Source organism: Eretmochelys imbricata, chromosome 28, assembly GCF_965152235.1.
Source record: "Eretmochelys imbricata isolate rEreImb1 chromosome 28, rEreImb1.hap1, whole genome shotgun sequence".
NCBI classification, from domain to species: Eukaryota; Metazoa; Chordata; order Testudines; family Cheloniidae; genus Eretmochelys; species Eretmochelys imbricata.
The window spans coordinates 3,353,232-3,369,711 of NC_135599.1; the positions used below are offsets into that span (position 1 = coordinate 3,353,232).

Genomic DNA, 16,480 nt, shown 5'->3' on the forward strand with positions numbered 1-16,480 from the left:
CTGGAGTCTTCAATTTCAGGGACATGGATTTATCTTCTCTGTGTCACAATGAGTGTCTGTGACATTACTGACAGTACAATCTGGACTGTTGAACAGCTGTATCCCCTCAGTTCTCCAACCTGGAGTGCCTTTTCCATGGTGAGAACAGACCCTCTTGGCCAGTTAACACACAGTCTCCAGCATGTAACTCTCTCCCAGCTACACAGTATTGAGTGCTGCTAGTCAGCCACTCCTGAATTACACCTCAGGAGAACACCAGCAAATTCTCAAGTGACAGACTTTCCCCAGAAATGTGTGTCCTGCACTGTCCAGCATGCTACTGAACAACACAAGCTCACATCAGATCTTTCATTTCATCAGTGGAAATGACATGAACTAGCCTTCATTATCCCAAATGGAATTTCCCACCAACTTTAAACACACTGGTAAGATAAAACAAGATTAACTACCAAAAAAAAAAAAAAAAAAAGGATTTTAAGTGACTGCAGGTAATGAGGCATAAAAGTCGGAATGGTTTACAAAAGAAATAAAAGATAAAACACAAACTAACATCTAACTTAAGAAGCTAAAGTGGATTCAGAGCAAATGATTCTTTCACCATATGCTGAGACGGGGCTGGCTTTCCTTTCAACCAGGACTCTTCCTAACTGCCACTCCTGCCCAAGTTCAGTTCTGTGGGAGTTGTTGTCATGAGGAGAGGGAAAAGGGGGAGAGAGGGAATCTCAAATGTTTTCCCCAATCCCTTTTTATAATTCAGTCCTTTGTACTAGAAACATCTTCAATTTTCAACTGAGTCATAGTGACAGGCTCTCTGTTGTGGATGTGAGCTTCAAGCCTTCCCTGTGGTGCCATGTAAATGTATTGTTCACATCTTCCCCCTGCCGGAGAATGGCTATTTGACCAGCTGTTTGCCTTGCTGTCTCTGAGGACCTGGTCTGTGGGTGTTCCACAGAGTTGTAACATTTTCAGTAATACCATACAGTAAAATCTTATCGCTTTACATACAGTTTTGCTACACATATTTTAACAGGAGGATAACAATTCAGTAGATTATGAGTTTACAAACGATATCTCACAAGCCATACTTGTTCACTGGTTTACTAAGTGTGACACTGTATGGAATTGTGAGACACTTTATATTATTATTATTAATATCAATATTATAAAATTGCAATGAATTTTGCTAGCTATTCCCTGTCAGGTATCTGTGAAACTGTTATAATTTGCCAAATATGATAATCTTGTTTCTATGTTTGTAGCACCTTTGTATTGTGAGTTATAGATGTGCAGGGTATAGCTGTATTTCCAGACTTGTGCAGTGTTTCTGGAGGACACCCCAGGCAGAATGGCATCAGCACTGTCTCGCCTGTTTGATGGCCCATGAAGGGTCATCAGCTGTACAATGAACAAATGGAAAAGACCAAGGGGGATACACCTATTGAGTCAGCCTGCCCTGACCTTGGCATTTTCAGTTAGGGCTGCCCCAGGCATGCTGGGTCACACTAAGTATTGACGTTAAATTAATAGAATGGTTTTTTTTATGTCAAAGTCTCATGAAATCACCTGAACTCCCCTCATCTGAGCAGGGTTTCCAGTTTCCAAACCTGATATAATCTCTCAGCTGGAACAAGGGGAGGAGCCATGGGTCACAGACCTTCAGGATTCAGAAGAGAGAGAGATCCCGAGAGCTCCCTGCACAGGTGAGGAAACATTAAACCTAGTCAGAATCTTTAAGTGCCTGAAGGAAACATCTGGGCTACCCTACAGCGCCCTTGGGAGGTCTCGCGGTTCATTATTGTCCCTATCAGGGGTCATATCCTCAGGGTAAATATAGCTCATGGCTTTCTGTAGATCCTAGCAGACACCAGGCAGTAGCTTCCTCCCTCCCCCCGTGTATTTGGATAGGATGTGAAGACTTGATCCCCCCCCCCCCCATTTGGGGGAAGAATTTGAGGGAGTTCAGTTCCTGAATTTTATTTGACATCTCTCTAGCACTTTTTTGGTTTGGTCTTCACCTTTCCATCCCTGTTTGAGGTTTCTGTCTCTATCACAGCAGGTGATGCAATGGTATATGAGAATGAGGAGCAGAATTATCAGCAGGAAGATGCTGAGCAAGTGGATAAACATGGAGCATTATTGCAAAGATCAAAAAGGAATGTGTCCAGGAGTCATGAGCAGGGAAAATCCTGTGAGATTCAGCACAGACCAGAGAGAGAGCAGGGAAACCAGCCAGGGGAGAAAGTGGGTAAATATATTTACTGTCAGGGAACTCAGAAGAACCTCAGGGAAACCACAACCCAGCAGGAAATCCTCATAGGAAAGAGAAAAAATACATGCATGGAGGGTGAGAAGAACTTAAGTGACTACTCAGCCCTTATTAAATGTCAGAGAATCCACACAGGGGAGAGGCCTTATGAATGCAGTGAGTGTGGGAAAAACTTCACTGAGAGATCAGGCCTTTTTCGACATCAGAGAATCCACACAGGAGAGAGGCCTTATGAATGCAGTGAGTGTGGGAAAAACTTCATTCACAGATCAGGCCTTGTTCAACATCAGAGAATCCACACAGGGGAGAGGCCCTATGAATGCAGTGAATGTGGGAAAACCTTCAACTGCAGTTCACACCTTATTAAACATCAGAGAATCCATACAGGAGAGCGGCCTTATGAATGCAGTGAGTGTGGGAAAAGCTTCACTAACAGATCAAGCCATCTTAATCATCAGAGAATCCACACAGGGGAGCGGCCCTATGAATGCAGTGAGTGTGGGAAAAACTTCCCTCACAGATCACATCTTATTACCCATCAGAGAATCCACACAGGAGAGTGGCCTTATGAATGCAGTGTGTGTGGGAAAAGCTTCACTAACAGATCAAGCCATCTTAATCATCAGAGAATCCACACAGGAGAGAGGCCCTATGAATGCAGTGAGTGTGGAAAAAACTTTCCTCACAGATCACACCTTATTTCCCATCAGAGAATCCACACAGGGGAGAGGCCCTATGAATGCAGTGAGTGTGGGAAAAGATTCAGTAACAGATCAACCCATCTTAATCATCAGAGAATCCACACTGGGGAGAAGCCCTATGAATGCCATGACTGTGGGAAAAAGTTCACTCATAGATCAGGTCTTTTTCATCATCAGAGAATCCATACAGGGGAGAGGCCCTATGAATGCAGTGCGTGTGGGAAAACCTTCAATCACAGCTCGCACCTTATTACGCATCAGAGAATCCACACAGGACAGAGGCCCTGTGAATGCAGTGAGTGTGGAAAAACGTTCAATTGCAGCTCACGCCTTATTACCCATCAGAGAAGCCACACAGGAGAGAGGCCCTATGAATGCAGTGTATGTGGGAAAAGCTTCACTAGCAGATCAACCCATCGTAATCATCAGAGAATCCACACAGGGGAGAGGCCCTATGAATGCAGTGAATGTGGGAAAACCTTCAATCGTGGCTCAAACCTTATTACCCATCAGAGAATGCACACAGATGATAAACCTTATGAATGCAGTGGGCGTGGGGAGACCTTTTTTTGGAGCTCAGCCCATGTGAGGCATCAGAAAATCTGCAAGGGAGATCAACACCATAAAAGTCTCTAGGGCTATCAAGGCTTCTTTTTTTGTTAATACTTTGGCTGATTCCCACATAGTGATATTTAAAGCTGTTTGAACTGTTTGCAGCACTGCTATCCCCCAGCTTGTCCAGATGAGGTGCCCATTTTGGCATTTTTCAGTTTGCCCTGTTTTGAGGTGGACCCCTTTGTCCTTTCTATCAACTCCATTGTCCCATGAAGCTAAGCAGAGGTAAGAATCCTTACATGCTTCCCACAACAACCAAATTGCTGCTGCATCTCTTTTGGCAGTACTAGAGGGTTTGTATACGAGGATATATTGAGCCAGTCTATCCTCTAGGTCCAAAATGGTGCAGACATCAGCTAAGGCTTGTTCTGTCCAAGGACTGTGCCTAAATTTGTGAAGGATTTGTTTAAAAGGAGTGATCTCCTGAACAAATGGTGAGGTTGGGGCCACCTCCAGTTCTATTTCCCCTTCAGGCAAAAGTTTACCCGGCCTTTTCTTGAACATTTTTTAAAAGCTTGTTCAAACTTTCCCGTCACACCTGACAGTTCAGCAAGCAACACAGCCTAGATTCTGAAATCATAGCTGAATAATATGAGCTCTGTAGTACTTTTATGCATATATTTACCTCTGCCTATATATATTCTTCAAGGCCAGGAGGTTGATTCACCTCTGTCTATATATATATATCCTCAAGACCTAGGAGGTGGACAAACTCCTATACCCTTCAGAGTTTGTCTGGTTACCCAAATAAAAGTGCCAAGCTCTCTAGAGCTGGTGATGTGCACACCAATTTTCACAATAACCTATATGCAATATTCCCCCTTTCGCGATTTTCCACTAAAATGTCATACTTAGAAAATAAAAACCAGCAGGATCTTATTCAGGGGATAAGGCAATATGCCACATTTATTGTGAATACAGAAAGAATCAAGGTAAGTAACCAGTTATAGCTCTAACATTCCATTCACTCACACATTCACCCACACACACAAGTTCTGCAAGGTTGTTATTATAGTTACCAGCCTAGAAGTTTCTTGTGCCAAGTCACTCGCCAGGTGGCCTGGACATGAGGATGGAGCTGGGCCTTGTCAGATGTGCATCCGATGCTCCTGGAAGTTGGTTGCAGAACCAGACCCAAAGTCCTCAGTCTTTAGGGTCTGTCTTTATAGGGATCCATCCTCATACAAGCCTGTGGGGTTTGCCTCATCATGCTGTTCTCACGTTTGAAGTGATAATAACACAGATGGCACAGCAATGATGGTTTGTTGTTATCTTGTTCTTCAGTACCTCTGTCCTTGAGGCAGTTGGGGGTGGATTCCAGTGTGCCGTCAGGGTTATTGGGTTATCTCGCCCAGCGCATTCTTCGGCCAAATGGTCCTGTCAGAGGATAGTTGTTTTTCTTCCTCCAGATGTGATGTCATTATTATTATTCTAACGCTGGCACCTCAAACTTTTATTACTCATCCAAACATCCAACCGCAATCACACTCTATTCCACTTAACATTTTTCCTATCACATCCATATTTTATTACCTATTCATTCTTTAACATAACCATTCTAAAATCATTCGGGCTTGACAGGCTCCAATAAACCTGTTCGTGCCACTTGTTACACAGGAAAAGAAAACAAGCCAGATAAAAATGCAAGAGTGGGGGTTAACAGATCTTCTTCCTGAGTTCAGGAAAACAGTTGTAACAGCAGCTGTCCTTAAGGGTAATCTTATCACTTGAGAACAGACTTTTTGTCTCGGGATGTGCTTCTACAATTAACACAGACCATATAAACAGACAGGCATATTTCAGTTAACACAAACTCAGCAAGTTGAGCGGTGTATTTCTTTCTAATGATCAGGCCGAATCCGGGGTCTGTTTTGGGCTATTGTTTCTCACATTTTCCCAGAACATAAATGTATTAATTATTACCTTAATCCCACACCATGCAGAGTTTATCTTCATCACATTCTATCCCTCCACTTCTCAAAATGTCATGTGATAAAGTGTTCTCAGCTGTCTGTGCTTGGAGATGATACTTTGACTTTTTTAATCTTATATCAGAGTTGCTATGACTGGAGATAAAAGTGTCAAAGACTTGGAAGGGGAATTCAAATGGATCCCAAACACAGTGTGATCATTTGGAGTTAAAAATCCCAGATTCCATCTATTGGTAAAGCCACTTCTGGCAAGTTGGCTGTTTTGTCCCCCATTATGGGGATGCTAGGATACTAAAAAATTTGTTTCAGAGTTGTAGCTGTGTTAGTCTGTATCAGAAAAAACAATTAGTAGTACTTGTGGCACCTTAGAGACTAACAAATTTATTTGGGCATAAGCTTTCTTATGCCCAAATAAATTTATTAGTCTCTAAGGTGCCACAAGTACTCCTCATTGTTTTTAAAAAAATTGTAAATAACGTAAGTGACTATTGAGACAGTGCTGAGTGAAGCAGGGTTGAATGCATCAGAGGAGAATGTGATGGGAAAATCTCTTGTCCTGATTCTGAGTAATCAGATATAACCTGCTCTGGAATTTCACTTGACACTTTCATTGTCATGTATTCTATCTCTCTGTTATGTGGGTTTCTAGCTTTCCTGAAAGCTGTTTGGTCACCCAATTGGATATTCTGTTTGATAGGATGTAGCTCAGATTTTATTGGGGAATTTAAGACAAATGGCCATTTGCTGAAGTCGTCATTTCTCACTTCAGCTTTGCTTTTCCCCCACCCCTCCATGATGACGTGGAGGAGGTTCAAGTGCAGTTCTGTCAACAGGAGACAACACTCCAATTTACTGGACATGCTAACAGAGTAACAATGGTTATTTAAAATCTCCACTCAGAAATGGTGAACAACAGCCGAACCCCAACTAACTCAACAAAGTGTGCCCTTGTTGCCAAGAAGGCCAATGACATTTTGGGCTGTATAAGTAGGGGCATTGCCAGCAGATTGAGGGACGTGATCGTTCCCCTCTATTTGACATTGGTGAGGCCTCATCTGGAGTACTGTGTCCAGTTCTGGGCCCAAGCTACAAGAAGGATGTGGAAAAATTGGAAAACATCCAGTGGAGGGCAACAAAAATGATTAGGGGGAAGGAGCACATGATTTATGAGGAAAGGCTGAGGGAATTGGGATTGTTTAGTCTGCGGAAGAGAAGAATGAGGGGGGATTGATAGCTGCTTTCAACTACCTGAAAGGGGGTTCCAAAGAGGATGGATCGAGACTGTTCTCAGTGGTAGGAGATGACAGAACAAGGACTAATTCAGGGGGGAGGGATAGCTCAGTGGTTTGAGCATTGGCCTGCTAAACCCAGGGTTGTGAGTTCAATCCTTGCATTTAGGGATCTGGGGCAAAAATTGGGGATTGGTCCTGCTTTGAGCAGGGGGTAGAACTAGATGACCTCCTGAGGTCCCTTCCAACTATGATATTCTATGATTCTAATGGTCTCAAGTTGCAGTGGGGGAGGTTTAGGTTGGATATTAGGAAAAAACTTTTTCACTAGGAGGGTGGTGAAGCACTGGAATGGGTTGCCTAGGGAGGTGGTGGAATCTCCTTCCTTAGAGGTTTTTAAAGTCAGGCTTTAGAAAGCCCTGGCTGGGATTATTTAGTTGGGGATTGGTTCTGCTTTGAGCAGGGGGTTGGACTAGATGACCTCCTGAGGTCCCTTCCAACCCTGATATTCTATAATTTTATGATCATAGTCTAGTACAATTGGTTGTCAATACTGTCTCAGATGATCTGGCAGAGAATTCCATGGTAAGTGATTTTGAACTAGGCAAAATGCCCTTGTATTTGGTTCCCAAAGCATTTGTAATGCAGGCCCCAGAGAAGATCTCTCCTAGCTAATCCTATGATATGGAGAATGCCTCCCTTCATGACGCAGATATTGAGGAAATAGAAGTGGGGGTTTTGTTGAATTTATCCATTGTATGTGCTACAAAGTGTGTATAAAATGAAATCAGTATTGGAAATTTAGTAGAGGCAGAAAAATAGCTATTTTTTAATAGAAACTGAAGCTCTGGTAACTAACAGAGATTCTGATCCAGCCCTGTATCCAGACCCTTGCCTGGAACTGTGCCACCAAATTAAAGAAATCTGGGCATGTTTCGGGAGCCATTCACTGCTGAGATTTTGAGTAGTTTTGTAAAGGATTTTACTTCAGACAAGTGTAAATTTATCCTAACCAAGGCCAAGGATTTGGAAAGAACTGGGGCTGAAAGAGTACACACTCGGTTCTTGGTTTCCACCCCAGTAAAGGAAGCTCTGGTGACCAATGACCCAAGGAAAATTGTTTGTACAACTCCACTTACTAGTTCAGTGTCACTGATTACAGTTCCAAAGGATGCCAGGGTTAGATTGAGAATGATCATCCTTCACCGTTTGGATGCAAAGAGAGAGTGCTTCATAGGACATTCCTTCCCTGTGGATCCCAAACTGGCTGCCTAATTGGGTAACAAGGACTTTCAGGCTGTAGAAATGATGGTAACCAATGAGGCAATGATCGTGTCAGGCTCCAATTTCAGACTTCCGGATACTCGCATGCTGAGTCCTGATTCTCTGGTTTTGTGTCTGACGCGACGGCTACACAATAAAGCTGATGTTGGCCCAGCTGCACTGATTTGTAGCTGTGCTGGTCTAGCATTGTTATTGCACATGCTCTAAGCCAATGGGACTAATCAATTAAGGTGGGCTATTATCAGCAGGAGGAAAAAAAAACTTTTGTAGTGATTATCAGGATGGCCCATTTCAAACAGTTGACAAGAAGGTGTGAGCAACAGTAGGGGGGAAATTAGCATGGGGAAATAGTTTTTAGTTTGTGTAACGACTCATCCAATCGCAGTTTTTATTCAAGCCTAATTTAATGGTGTCCAGTTTGCAAATTAATTCCAGTTCTGCAGTTTCTCGTTGGAGAGGTTTTTGAAGTTTTTTTCTTGAAGAATTGCAACTTTTAGGTCTGTAATTGAGTGTCCTGGGAGATTGAAATGTTCTTCAACTGGTTTTTGAATGTTATAATTCTTGATGTCTGATTTGTGTCCATTTATTCTTTTGCGTAGAGACTGTCCAGTTTGGCCAATGTACATGGCAGAGGGGCATTGCTGGCACATGATGGCATATATCACATTGGTAGATGTGCAGGTGAATGAGCCCCTGATGGTGTGGATGATGTCATTAGGTCCTATGATGGTGTCCTTTGAATAGATATGTGGAAAGAGTTCTCAAGAAACTCCTGTCTCAGACCTTTCAAACTCATCACACCTATTACACTGATTTTATTATATTTATCCAGGAAGCATAGCAGTGAGATCTCTGCTGAAAGCTTGTAAATTATTGTTACTCCTAATCACTGCAAGAGGTGTGTATGAGTCATATTTAAGGAGTAATGTAAGTACATGGAAAATTATGCCCTTATGGTATTGTCATGGAAGTCAGTCACCCCAGTCACAGGTCTTGGTGGGGACTGTCCATTCAAGTGGGAGGGAATTGTCACCCGTTCCTTGCTAACCAGTTATGTGATGTATTGCTCAGTTGTCAACCTTTGCACCAACCCAGAAAACCCCATGGAAAACTATCAAAGACAAACTATAGACATCAAAACCCTGTGGCAGTGAAAAGGACTATGTTCACAGAAAGGACAAGTTCCTCGTTGTCATAAAGACAAAAGACTGATTCAGTTTATAACAGGGTGGAGAAACACACTTTGGCTCCATTCAACAAGGAGATCCCTAATGACCAGTGGTGCTTCATGAAAGGCAGGGCCCTGGCTCCTAGGGACTAGCAATCACTGCAATAGACTGAAGTGTGAGGTGAGAATCTATTTAGCTAGGAAAGGTAACTATTAAAAAGTGTAAGTTGCATTTTGTGATTTTGTTTTTTTGGTAACTGTTTCCATCACTGTTGGTTTCCGTCACTCACATTTGTTTCTGTTTAAATCTCTCTCCCTTGTTAAATAAATTTCCGTTTGTTCAATAACTGTACTCAAGTGCTATGTGAAACAGTAAAACTGGTAACTTGGGGTACACCATTGCTTCTGGAAGAGAGGATCTGGGATTTCTTTGAGTATCTGGTGAGCAGGGCTGGACCCAGAGAGGGACACATTGAAGGAACTAGGGGTTTAGGGTGCCTCTATTGTCAACTGGCCGGGCTGCTGTAGGTCAGAGAAGGGTGCTTTGAGTGCCTGACAGGCTGGGTGAGTTTGGTCACTAATATCCAGCTGCCAAATGCAAAACTCCCTCTTCTTAGTGGCAGGTGGCAACAAGGAGACTCACAGTCCTCAGCACCCTGAGATGGGTCTCAGTGTGCATCTATGTTGATCCACCTGTGAAATCCACACAGAGAAAGCACCCTATAGCATAGTTCCCTGGCTCAAAATAGCCCTAAAACTCTCCTATGAAATCATGGAACTTGTGCTCTTCCCTCTGAGAAAGCATGTAAAGAATCCAAGTGCTGGAGGGTATGGACAGGATACAGAGGGACCTAAAAAAATTGGAGGACTGGGCCAGAAGAAATCTGAGGAGGCTTAACAAGGACAAGTGCAGAGTCCTGCACTTAGGAGAGAAGAATCCCGTCCACCGCTACAGGCTGGGGACTGACTGGCCAAGCAGCAGTTCTGCAGAAAAGGACCTGGGGATTACAGTGGATGAGAAGCTGGATATGAGTCAACAGTGTGTCCCTGTGGCTAAGAAGGCCAGTGGCATATTGGGCTGCATTAATATGAGTGTTGCCAGCAGATCAAGGGAAGTGATTATTCCAGGGGTAGCCAACCTGTGGCTCCAGAGCCCCATGCGGCTCTTCAGAAGTTTAATATGCAGCTCCTCGTGTAGGCACCGACTGGCTGAAGCTACAGGTGCCAACTTTCCAGTGTGCTGGGGGGGCGTGTGTGTGTGTGCGCTCACTGCTCAACTCCTGCCTCGGTCACAGGCTCGACCCCCCACTCCACCCCTTCCCATCCCCTCCCCTGATTAGTCTCCTCCATTCGGCACTGGTGGGGCCACACCTGGAGGACTGCATCCAGTTTTGGGCCCCCCATTACAGAAAGGATGTGGACAAATTGGGGAACATCCTGCAGAGGGCAATGAAAATCATTAGGGGACTGGGGCACATGACTTATGAGGAGAGGCTGAGGGAACTGGGCTTATTTAGTCTGCAGAAGAGAAGAGTGAGGGGGGATTTGGTAGCTGCTTTCAACTACCTGAGAGGGGGTTCCAAAGAGGATGGCTCTAGACTGTTCTCAGTGGTAGCAGATGACAGAACAAGGAGCAATGGTCTCAAGTTGCAGGGGGGCAGGTCTAGGTTGGATATTAGGAAACACTATTTCCCCAGGAGGGTGGTGAAGCACTGGAATGGGTTACCTGGGGAGGTGGTGGAATCTCCATCTGTCATAAATATAAAGGGAAGGGTAAACCCCTTTAAAATCCCTCCTGGCCAGGGGAAAGCTCCTCTCACCTGTAAAGGGTTAAGAAGCTAAAGGTAACCTCGCTGGCACCTGACCAAAATGACCAATGAAGAGACAAGATACTTTCAAAAGCTGGGAGGAGGGAGAGAAACAAAGGGTCTGTGTCTGTCTGTATGCTGGGTCTTTGCCGGGGATAGACCAGGAATGGAGTCTTAGAACTTTTAGTAAGTAATCTAGCTAGGTATGTGTTAGATTATGATTTCTTTAAATGGCTGAGAAAAGAATTGTGCTGAATAGAATAACTATTTCTGTCTGTGTATCTTTTTTGTAACTTAAGGTTTTGCCTAGAGGGGTTCTCTATGTTTTTGAATCTAATTACCCTGTAAGATATCTACCATCCTGATTTTACAGGGGGGATTTCTTTATTTCTATTTACTTCTATTTTTTATTAAAAGTCTTCTTGTAAAAAACTGAATGCTTTTTCATTGTTCTCAGATCCAAGGGTTTGGGTCTGTGGTCACCTATGCAAATTGGTGAGGCTTTTTATCCAACATTTCCCAGGAAAGGGGGGGTGCAAGTGTTGAGAGGATTGTTCATTGTTCTTAAGACCCAAAGGTCTGGGTCTGTAGTCACCTAGGCAAATTGGTGAGGCTTTTTACCAAACCTTGTCCAGGAAGTGGGGTGCAAGGTTTTGGGAAGTATTTTGGGGGGAAGGACGCGTCCAAACAGCTCTTCCCCAGTAACCAGTATTAGTTTGGTGGTGGTAGCGGCCAGTCCAAGGACAACGGGTGGAATATTTTGTACCTTGGGGAAGTTTTTGACCTAAGCTGGTAAAGATAAGCTTAGGAGGTTTTTCATGCAGGTCCCCACATCTGTACCCTAGAGTTCAGAGTGGGGGAGGAACCTTGACACCATCCTTAGTGGTTTTTAAGGTCCGGCTTGACAAAGCCCTGGCTGGGATGATTTAGTTGAGGATTGGTCCTACTTTGAGCAGGGGGTTGGACTAGATGACCTCCTGAGGTCCCTTCCAACCCTGATATTCTATGACTTAAGAAACATGGGCTTTTCATTCCTTAGTCTCTGGCACCATTGTGTGGCAATTTCCTTTTACTCCTTTCAATTAAAAGCTTTATTTTGCAATGAAATATTCTGTCCCTGGGGAAGACCCAGGAGCGGAGGCTGCATTCATCATACCTACAAAAAAAGGATGGAAATATTCCCTAGGCCTGTCGATCCCAGCCTGCCTTTTGTGGTGCTGCTGCCCATGGAGCTCAATCCCAGCCCCCAAAATGTGCTCATGCCTGCCCGGCTGAGCTGTGTGGGGTGTGAAGCCCTTTCATTCTGCTTTGCCTAGTTTCCATAACTTGGAGGGACTTCAGCTGCCTTTTTTCCCTTCGGACCTTCCACCCCACTCTCAATCCAGCTCCTTTGTGTCCAGGGCATCTTCTCCCAGGAGAGGGACATTGCAAGGGGCTGGGTCTCTGTTCACCTTTTGTCTCTAAGATGCTCCAGGGTGTCTAATATTGGGGTGTCTGAACACCTTGGCCCTGTGAGCTGCCACTCACTCTCCATTCTTTTGTTCTCATCTCTCACTGCATCCAGCATTTTTACTGGCCATCATCAGCATCCCAAACGCATTGCACTTGCCTTCTGTTTAGAGACAGTGTCCCTGCAGTGTGTAAACTGCCTGAATCTCTGTTATCTAAGCACTGACTGCCCCTCCATTTCCTTGGCACCCAGTCTGGGTAGATGGGACCTTTCCCCCCAGGGATCAGAGATTCACCCCTTCTCCTTTATCAATGACCATCATTCCCAGAAGCACAGATTCTCAATAGTACCAAGGTGATTGAGGAGCCCTAACCCTACTGGCCTTGATGGGACTAGTGCTTGTCTCTGTCTGTGAGCAGGATTCAAAGCTGTGCAGGGAAATGTCAATGGATTTTCAGTCCAATGGCTTAACCACTCGTCCGTGACAGCTAAGGATAAGCAAAGCCTCAGGGCAAAAGAAACACCCCAGCCCCTGTTCTAAGTGACCACAACAAGACTGGGAGTTGAAACCCCCCAGGAATCCCGGGCCAGCCGTGTCAGGGTTATGAGGCTTCTGCCACACACGAGAATAGAAAGAGAGTCCTCAAGGTCAGGCAGGCCTCTGGGTAAGGGAGTGGGAGCGAGGACTTGGATCCTTTCACTAGCCGGTTCCACTCTATCTTAGAGTGCATAAGCCAGGAACATTTGTCACAATAGCAGGATCATACCCCCCTTTACACTTGCACTCTGTACTCATTACTTCACTGCAGCTGCACCCTCTCTCCCATTGGCTCTCTCAGCACCTGGCCCCACAGCTCTTCCTGCCAGGCGGAGACTTCACTTTCTGGGCCTGCTTTTGTGGATGTGAGCCTCTCTCATGATTCCTAAGGACTCAGCAGGAGAAAGGAGCCTTTCCAGGAAACCGTCGCTGCTTCTGGGAATCCGTGTGTGGCTCTGGACACCACCAGCAATCATTTGGCTCCTGGCACACAAGGCAACTTAAAAGCTCACTGCCCGGCAGGGGCTTGAATTCTTGACCCTCAGAGCTTGATGACTGACTGAGCTAGCCAGGCTTGCTAAAAGTATTTATCCCTGCCACGACAAGAGAAAGCAGGCAGGCAAAAGAGAGGCAAAAAAAGTCCCAGAAACCCCTCCTCTTTTTCTCCACGGCCTCTGCCTACCACCAGGATTCCTCCTCCTCCTTCTTCCTGGGCCTCAGGGCAACTAAATCTCTGCACCTACACAGCCGGTCCATCCACTGCACCTTAATCCCCCATGTTGATGCCTCCCTGCCCAAGTCCTGCACCTGGCTCCATAGAATTAAGTCTCACATCTCGCTGGAAACTCGACTTCTTGTGCCCCGAGACTCTCTGCACCCTCAGTAGATGACCTGAGAAACACAGTGTCCGTCTTTTTTAAGTGCTTGAAAAGGTTTTTCTCCTGTGACCGCATGGCCTAAAGGATAAGGCGTCTGACTTCAGATCAGATGATTGAAGGTTGAGTCTCTTTGGGGCTGTGCTTGTGCAGTTTTCCCTTTGTGCTGGAAGTCCTGCTTTCTTCAGGGCTGGAGCCTCTTCTTGGCCGCTCAGGCTCTGGCTTCAGCTAGAGTCCCCGAAAGGAGTTGTGGGTAGGGCATCACAAAGGCCAGGGTGTGAGCCCTAGGTGCTTCCAGTCTAACTTTTGCCATTCCTGATTTACCAAAGAAATTGGGTGGATGCCCGGGCTAGTGTGTGGAGCAGTTTCCCTCTTCCAAATCTGCGCGTGACCCTGTGCTTGAGGGGGCTTGCTAAATAGCGCCTTTGGAGCCTGGGTGTTTCTCTGCTTCTCTCCTGCTGGGGAAAAGCCTCTTGGGGACAAAAATCTCCTGCCCCACTGCAAAAGTGAGCACCTTGCATGGGATGGGTAAGAGGCTGGCCCTCCTTTCGTACTGTCTTCTGATGTTGGTCACAGAGTATCAGCAGCTGCCCCACATGCTGGCCTGTGGGTGGCCTTCAGCGGGTGTTTGGCATGGCCAGCATAGGCATGGTCCTCCCCTCCTCTTGCCCCGCCCTTGGTTGCTCTGTGGCTTTTAAGCCTTCCCTTGGAGCTGTCAGCACCTGCCGCCTCTGCTCTAGGTGCCCAGTGGAGGAGAGGTGTGCTGGGCTCCAGCCTGGAACTCTTCCTCCCTCCTGCTTAGCCCTGACTATTAACCATGGCCCTGGCACATCCATCAGGCCAAAATGCAGGCCTGCAGGCAAAGATAGCAAGGGTGTCAAGTTCTAGAGCCCCAACCCATTGCGGCCATCCTGTCAAGCCATCCAGACCAAAGACCTGGCTCCACTGGGCATGTCACCAAGCACGAGGGAAAAGACTTGCTCTTGCACAAGTGGAGACAGGAAAGGTGAGCGCTTTGAACTTTGCTGCAAGCCAACACAAGGTCCCACTGAGATTTGAGCTTAAATTGCAAGATTCAGAGTCTGGAGTGCTAACCGTTATACCATGGAACCAGCTTATGTCGTCTTCTGTGGACATCTGTGACCCTCACGGGGATGGCTTGTGTCAGGGGACTGTTGGACCCTTACTAAAACTTAGTGGGGTTTTTTGGTTGGCTAGTTCCAATACCAAAAGAAAGGGGAAGGGTTAATGGGAATTCAGGACCCTGAGACTGACAGTCCCCAGGGGCAATGGGGAGAGGCCAAAGCTCCAAATTAGCCTGATTGACAGGGTAGGCAGGCGATTGAGAGTCAGCAGACCAGGTAATCTCCCCCTGCACAGAGCCCAGAGCAGCTCCTGCCTAGCTGGGTGTCCTGACAGCCACAGTGGTCCAAGGAGCTGCCCAGGATGTTCCCCTACATCCCCATGCAGCTGTCAGTTCTTGCCGCATGAGTAAGAGTGGTGAGTATCGTCACATGGGGGACTAGGGCTTGATTCCCTGGTGAGAAAGCTGGGATTTTGACACCAAGGGTATATCTACAGTACAATTAAAAACTCACAGCTGACCCAGGCTATCTGATTTGGGCTTGCCAGGCTCGGGCTCTGGGGTCTGTTTAATTGCAGTGTAGAAATTCTTACTCGGGCTGGAGCCCAAGTACTGGGACCCTCCCCACTCATTAGGTTCAGTGGCCTATATACTGAAGATGAGTTCATAAACTGGGGAGAATACAGGGGGAGCTGCCACTGGACAGACACTTCTTAGCAGGGCTCTATATTTATCATCTCTCAGTGACTCCAGATTCAACCTGCTCAGGTTAGAGATAAAAGTTTTTTATAATTGCCCGCCTGGAAATAGCCTAAGATGTGAAAGTCAGAGCTGGATTACTTTGAACTCATGCACCGTTATCACTAACGAAGGAGTGAATGAATGTACAAACCAATGTAGCCTCAACATGTCATTTGCATCCTCAATCCTGTCCCTGTGACAGGATCTCAAGGACAGACAGAAATGTTACTCAGTGTCAGGAGAGAGAAGCATTTTCCCTTCTGTATTCCCCCAGTCTGCTGTGAAAAGCAACAAAGGTGCTTTAGGTTATTTTCTTTCACTAATTTATTTTTTCATTTTGATTTGGGAGGAAAGACTATTTGACCTGCCAACTTTTTGAACGGGTTAATGTTAAGTGACTAGGTGGTCAGTTAACCAAAAGCCCTTAAAGTTGAACTCTTGGGTGAATAGAATGATCTGATTTATATTAAACCTTGCAAGGCAATAGATTGTTACATCAGTCCAAACAGACTGGTTTGGTTTGTTTGCTTGTTTTCCCTGATAAATTGCAGAGGGTTCAGAGAAGAGCCACAGGAATGATTAAAGGCTTGAGCAGGGAGAGACGTTTAAAAACAAACTCAGCCTTTCCTGTGTCTGCCGGCTGTGACTGCTGAGGACGTTTTCCTTCTCTACTCCAGGGTCTCTCTTCTACCAGATTCTCAACCAGTGAGGCTGCCCTGCAGAATATGGCAGAGCAGTTTCGAGAGAGGCTGCAGGACTCACCATGTAAGACTGCAGAGGCTGTCGCACC

The 16,480-nt window shown here is 45.6% G+C and overlaps 1 protein-coding gene across 1 annotated transcript in view; it reads left to right on the plus strand.

Moving 5' to 3' along the window:
* Positions 1–16,480, plus strand: part of LOC144258247 (uncharacterized) — a 336,945-nt gene that overhangs the window by 195,145 nt on the left and 125,320 nt on the right. Inside the window, exon 8 of the mRNA XM_077806662.1 lies at positions 2,389–3,509. Within this exon, the coding sequence (XP_077662788.1) occupies positions 2,389–3,509 (1,121 nt within the window). The remainder of the gene's footprint in view (positions 1–2,388; positions 3,510–16,480) is intronic.